The 7,355-nt window shown below is 36.7% G+C and overlaps 1 protein-coding gene across 1 annotated transcript in view; it reads right to left on the reverse strand.

The window, feature by feature from the left end:
* FGD4 (FYVE, RhoGEF and PH domain containing 4) overlaps positions 1–6,810 on the reverse strand; it is a 374,120-nt gene extending 367,310 nt beyond the window's left edge. The window contains exon 1 of the mRNA XM_053719017.1: positions 6,504–6,810. Within this exon, the coding sequence (XP_053574992.1) occupies positions 6,504–6,741 (238 nt within the window). The 5' untranslated portion in view covers positions 6,742–6,810. The remainder of the gene's footprint in view (positions 1–6,503) is intronic.
* Positions 6,811–7,355: the final 545 nt, after the last annotated feature.

Below are 7,355 nucleotides of genomic sequence, written 5' to 3' on the forward strand. Positions count from 1 at the left end.
TACCGCTTCTTATGGCCAATCACCTCTGCTCTCTGCCCACCCCCAGACCCCCGCCCGCTTCTCCTACCTTTTCAGTGTGCACTTAGTGTACCGTAACCATACCGGTCTGGTGGGCATCATACGTGGCTCCTTCACTTTAGAGACAGTGTCAGGCAGTCATGTGGTCAGGTGCCAGGCATCCCCCTCATGAGTTCCCAGTTCCCGTTTAGAGAGACAGCACAGCAGTGAGTGACTCCACTGCTCCACATGTCACTGAGCAGTGAGCACAGATAGGCAGGCAGGTTTAGGCTAGCAGCGCAACTTCGCAAGCCCTACGGCACGCCCACAACATTCATAGTGAAATTGGGCAGGGGAGGAGCAAAGTACAAACAAGCAAAAGCAGCCAGGAAAACTATTTGTGGAAATTGCAGCGCTAGCTCAAGGGGCAAAAAAAATGAAGTGTCTACAACTTCCCCAGTCCCACTAATGTTCACAAATGCTGGCCCCTCTAATAAAAAAAATATATGCATCTCTACATTGTATTTCTTTGGGCCCGCACCCCCCTAGTGACGCCACTGGGTTTCATGATGAAAAGCTGCAACCATCTGAGTAAAACCAGGTTTTTCATAAGCCATCAGGATCCAAGAACACATTCAACTGGGTAAATAGACTTTGTAAGTTTTGGATCATTTTACTCATAGAAAAACCAGGTAAGGAGAAGATCAAGCTGAGAGATATGATTAACCATTGTCAAAGCCACTAACAGGATAATATAAAAGTTAAAAAAAACTTTAAACATACTTCGTACAAAAGTTAATATGGGTGAACTTTCAGTATCAAAAGTAGATTCCAAAGAGCAATTTGAACTCTATAGACAGAACAAATTCTTTTTCAAAAGCATGAAAGAATGTCACACCACTGGGGCGAAAAGTTAAACTTTTACTAGAAAAAACACAACAAATTTTTAGAGACTTATTGAAAAACCTCATAACCATGCTTTTTTTTTACAGCAAATCTGACAGATAGATACCTTTATTTATACTGAAGGCAAAATATGTCCCTGACCTTGTCATCTGAATCAGCTGTTGCAGGTTTATTGACTATTAGAAAACTAAAAGGAATTTTATTTGAGTCATTACCCTTGAGAAAAAAAGAATTAGAAATCAAACTTGCTGTGCAAGCACTTTTAGGTCCTTGCTAAAATGGACTGAACCCTGAGATTAGGAAGTTACAGAAGACAACAGTTTTATTTTGCCTAAAGAACTAGATAGGATAAGCAGGTTCTATAGGGCCAGGTAAGTGAAAGTAGATTCAGCAGATCTTTCTCCCACCCTTTCTCATCGATTGAAAAGTGCATATAATAATACTATTACACACGTGTCATTTCTTGTGATATTATAAAAATGTGTAAATCCAGTTTTAATGCTAGCGAGTCTGTATTATGCCTATAGCCCCCAGGGTTAGATAATCTACTACTGTTAGGTGAACTGCTGATCACCAAAGATAAGTATATGATAATAATCTAATTGTTGAGTTGTCTACTTAGCTTCTGCGATGACCTTGTAGAATGTTTCAGGGTTAGGCGTGTGAAGTCAGAAATTGAAAATCAATTTTCAGAATGAAATTACAGGAAAATCAGGCAAAGTAACTAATGAAATTTAGCTTTTTATATTAAAATCACAGTGTGTTTAAAGGGATATTAAACCCAATTTTTTTCTTTCATGATTCAGATAGAACATGTAATTTTAAGCAACTTTCTAATTTACTTCTACTATCAATTTTCTTTGTTCTCTTGGTATCTTTATTGGAAAAGCAGGAATTTAATCTTAGGAGCCAGCCCATTTTTGGTTCAGAACCTGGGTAGCGCTTGCTGATTGGTGGCTTCATTGGCTACACCAATCAGCAAGCGCTAACCAAGGTGCTGAACCAAAAATGGCCCGGCTCCTAAGCCTACATTATTGTTTTTTAAATAAAGATACAAAGAGAATGAAGAAGCATTGATAGTATAAGTACATTAGAAAGTTGTTTAAAATTGCATGTTCTATCTTAATCATGAAAGATAAAATGTAGGTTTAATATCCCTTTAATGTCATTATATGAAAGATTTCTATTACAGTATATCTAAGTGAAAGAGTGATTTTAGTCTTTTAATCTATTTCTCTTGCAATCCAAAGAGCATAACGTTTGTCTCCGAGGGAAGTTTGTATCTTTCATTTACTTTTAACAGTAGAGCTCAGACTGAAAAAAAACAAAGTTACAAACACTTTTACAGCTTATTTTATAAGAAGGGAAAACCCATTTTCCTAGTAAACACATTTAGCCTGTGCCTATGATGGTCTAACAATACTTCTGTATATATGATTGCTTTATGAAACCTAAAACTACTAAGTATTTCTCAAGAATCTAGACAAGAAATAAAGTATTAATTCATATGTTGAAATTCACAGGTTTAAAATAACACACTCCAGGCAATAAATATTTTTGTTAATAGTATTGTGCAAGAGCTGAAACCTAAACAACCAAAATGTGTAGCTAAGGCACTATACACTGTATATATCTGCAGTTTGTAGATAGAAAGTGATGAGTAATTTTTGTGTGTGTATATATATATATATATATATATTAAAACGGAAAAAATGTTAATGCAGTGATGCAGCATAGCTTGAAAAAGACGACTAGAAAATATCACCTGAACATCTCTATGTAAAAAAGGAAGATATTTTACCTCAAATGTCCTAAGTATTCACACCCCACTGTAAAGAGACTTTAAGCAGCCAATCAGGATGCTTGTCCCAGGATTTATTAGGCAGTGTGCATCTATCATGTGCAGACACAGTCATGTAATTTTCCTATTGAGATCACAGCAAAGGCAAAGCATTACCTCAGCACTGCTGATGCTGATTGGCTATTATTTTTTTTGTTTTTCTTCAACTTGCAGCTGGACAGTAACTGAAGTATAACTGTTTACACAGCACTTACTCTGGTAAGCTCAGGAAATTTTGAGTCAAAATATCTTCCTTTTTTACATAGATATGCTCAGGTGATATTTTCTTGTCAGCTTTTGGATAAGGGTTAGGAAAACTGGAAAAGCAGGGCTACAAAATATGACAGTCAGGAGTTATGTTGTTTTATGAATGTCATTCAGCTCTTAAAAGTTTACACTCATGATATCTACACATACACAACAGTTGGACCTGCTCCATGTACAACAGCAGTAAGATCTCATGATGCAATATCCTTTTGAAGAGCATATCAAAACCTGGAGGTTATTTGCCTGATTCATTGTTCTCAGGTGTCCTGCCAATCACAAAGCTTGTTGTGTACGCAATGTTCTCATTCCCCTGAGATACCCACTCCCAGAGGACATATCGGTATACTTAAAGAGGTACATGCTCACTGACCACAAGCAGTCTCTAAGGTCTATCCATGCGACTGTAATTTACTCTTTAAAAGGGACAGTAAAGTCCATATGAAACTGTCATGATTCACATAGGGAATGTCATTTTAAACGGCTTTCCAGTTTATTTTTATAATTAAATTAGCTTTTTTCTCTTAGTATTTTTTGTTAAAGGCTAAACCTAGGTAGGCTCATATGCTAATTTCTAAGACTCTGCATTCCACCTCTTATCTCACAATCTGACTTAATATCTAATAACACTTACTGTTTATTCATGTGTGCCATATATATTACATTGTGCTCACGCTGAGTTATTTAAGAGTCACACACTAATTGCCTGGAATGCAAGTCTGTCAAAAGATCTGAGATAAGGAGGCTGTCTGCAGAGGCTTAGATACAAGGTAATCACAGAGGTAAAAAGTATATTAATATAACTGAGATAAGGGACAGTCTGCAAAGGCTTAGATACAAGGTAATCACAGAGGTAAAAAGTATATTAATATAACGGTGTTGGTTATGCAAAACTGGGGAATGGGTAATAAAAGTGATTATCTATCTTTTTAAACAATAAGATTTTTGGTGTTGACTGTCTAATCTAGCCATAATATTCGAATACCATGCGCTCTGGCTACCCTCTTCAAAACATTTTTTTGTGAGCTAACAGTTTTCATATCGGCACTCTAGCCGTAAGGCACTCGTATAATTTTTTTTGTAGCTAGAGAGCCGATTGGAGAACAGTCAAAACCATTAGCTCACAAAAAAAAAAAAAAAAGGAGTTTTGACATAGGTGGCCGGTGCGCAGGTTATTAGAATGGCATAGCTACATTAAAGAGTAAGTTACAGCACATCTTCATTAAAAGTGATCAATTAAAGTCCATCTAAAATATCGCTTAGATTCCGGTCCTGATTTTAAAACATGTAAAGTTTGTCATCACTTTACATATGCCTGGACTAACTTTACACAGTGATTGCTTACTGCACCAACCTATTTACTGTCCAACCAAGGGAGATAAGAAATGTAGCAGGTTCAGGCAATTTACAGCATACCTAGGTTATATCATTTGACATTCAGCCTATCAATGGGAAGGGGACATGCAGGATCATTACAGCTAAAATCACAACATAAATAATGAACGCAGGTTACAATGTTATTTCACTAATTTATTTGTGTGAAATGAAATTCTGGCTTTAATTAGGAACATGAAAAAGAAGATCACACATAAAATTCATAAAGGATTAAAGAGACAGGAAACCCCAAAATTTTCTTTCATGGTTTGGATAGAACATACAATTTTAAACAACTTTCCAGTGCTCTTCCATGATCAAATTTACTTCATTCTCTTGTTATCCTTTGCTGAAGGTACAGTATTGAACTACTGGTAACAAGATGAACACATCTAGTCAGCCAATCCCAAAAGACAAATTTGTGTAAGCACCAATTAGCAGCAGCTCCCACTAGTGTAGGATATGTACATATTCATTTTTAACAATGGATACCAAAAGAACAAAGCATATTTGAAAATAGACGTGAATTTAAAAGTGTCTTAAAATTACATGATCTATCTGATTCTTGCAAGTTTAATTTTGACTTTCCTATCCCTTTAAGACTAGTGGTATACAGCATGTGTCATATATTCAGCATCCTGTTAGCCTTATTTGTACACAGTATAACTAGAATTTATTAGCAAATCACTGTAGACCAGGGGTGTCCAAACTTAGACCATCTAACATGTATACTGTATATTATTAACTGCATTGTTTTCATCATTGTAAGCTGTATGTCAGGCAGACATTCTGTGCTATAAGCAGCGTGCTGTATACACCATTATATACAGCATCACACACTGTATGGCATAAATACACTGTTACAAACTGCACTATATATAGTACTGCAAACTGTATAATATATACACTGTTACAAAGTGCAGTATAGACAGCATCACACACACACACACACACAATACAAGACATGTACAGTATACACTGTTACAAAATGTACTATATACACTGTTACAGCCTGCACTATATAGATCTATACATGAAAGTGCAAAATAGACAGCATCACTCACAAAATGACATGTATACACTGTTACAAACTGCACTATATATAGTACTGCAAACTATATAACCTATACAAGTGCAATAAACATGACACACTATATTACATGTATACACTGTTACAAACTGCACTATATATAGTACTGCAAACTGTATAATATATACACTGTTACAAAGTGCAGTATAGACAGCATCACACACAATACAAGACATGTACAGTATACACTGTTACAAACTGCACTATATACAGTATTGCAAACTGTATAATGTATGTACTGTTACAAAGTGCATTAGACATTATGACACAATATGACATGTATACACTGTTACAAACTGCACTATACTCAGTACTGCAAACTATATAACCTATACAAGTGCAATAAACATGACACACTATATTACATGTATACACTTATAAACTGCACAGTACTGCAAACTGTATAATCTATACACTGTTACAAAGTGCATTAGACAGCATGACACACTATATGACGTATATATTAATAAACTATATATAGCAATCATTGCAAAAAGTATGACATATACACTTTTACAAACTGCCTTATATTCAACATTAAAAACACCATATATACTCTGTTACTAACTTTGTTGTAGACAATACAAACTATATACATGTATTACTGTATTATGGACATAACTGAGCATTGCATAAGGAGTGCACTGTTACAAACTGCCTTACAGACCATATGACAAACGATTTTATATACATACACACATACACAGTTATACACTACATTATAAAAACAACAGTAACTGCAACTGTATGATGTATACATGTTTTCAGTATGTATTATAGACAGCATTACACTAAGCAGAATTATATACACTACTGTAGCTAATGCAGATACTGCTATAACTACACACAATATTAGAGGTTTTCTGACAGCTGCTAGTAGATCACATACACATTATAATAAGTAATATGATTATATATATGACAATGACTTTTAATGGCTCAGTGACATGCACTCATTGCTATTAGCACTATGACAATGCACTGCAGATGACTTTGCCAGCACTATGCGTTATGTACCACCTGGGTCCTCACCTGGATCCTGCTGGCTGCCTTCCTCCCGGCTAGTGCCCCCCTGGCTCCCATTCCTGGGCACAGACAGTATGTGGGTTCCACTCCCCAGGCAAGGGTTGGACTTTCTCCGAATAGCTACTCTCCTGAAGACCTCCCCACTGGCACTATTGCTCCTAAACTCGACCTTATTGCCATGATCCCCTGTGCTGTGCCAGTCCGGGCACTGCCCCTTTGTACCAGGGACTTCCAGAGAAGCCATCCAGCCTGTCCACAGCTCTTCCCCTGCCTGCGGTTGTGCCCATACACCGGAGTAGTGTGATCAGCAGCAAGGGTGAGGGCTGAGTGTGCTGCACCACTCCCACTAGCTGCTGCTCCTCCCATGCTCACCTGAGCTCAGCTTATTACCAGCACCAAGTACACTGAGGGCTCCTCTGCATCTTTATGATCCTGGTAAACAAATATTAGCACATCTGGTGAATATAGAAACACAGCTACTTTTTAAAGGGACATTATGTGAAAATAAATAAATATGTTATGTATGCCCCACTCACTTGCTAAATGTGTGTTTAATCCCAGGCGAGGGGTTAATAAGCACAACGCAACAAACTGCAGCCACTGGACAGAAAACACTGGTGACTGTCAGCTACACGTGTATGCTGCTCTTAAAGAGACAGTAGTTCCCTTTGTTTCATCAAATGAGTGCATTGTTTTGCAATTGTATTTGTTTTTGTTTTTTTTTTTTGTTTTTTTGTTTCTGTCCTGAATAAAACAAAGTTTTCTTGGACCCTGGCAGAGGTGAGTCCCTTTTCCATGAGTAAAGATGAGGTAGTTGTTTTTATCATCTAGTATTTATAAGAAATATAAACACAATAC

This window comes from Bombina bombina, chromosome 6 (assembly GCF_027579735.1).
Source record: "Bombina bombina isolate aBomBom1 chromosome 6, aBomBom1.pri, whole genome shotgun sequence".
In the NCBI taxonomy this organism is placed as follows: domain Eukaryota; kingdom Metazoa; phylum Chordata; class Amphibia; order Anura; family Bombinatoridae; genus Bombina; species Bombina bombina.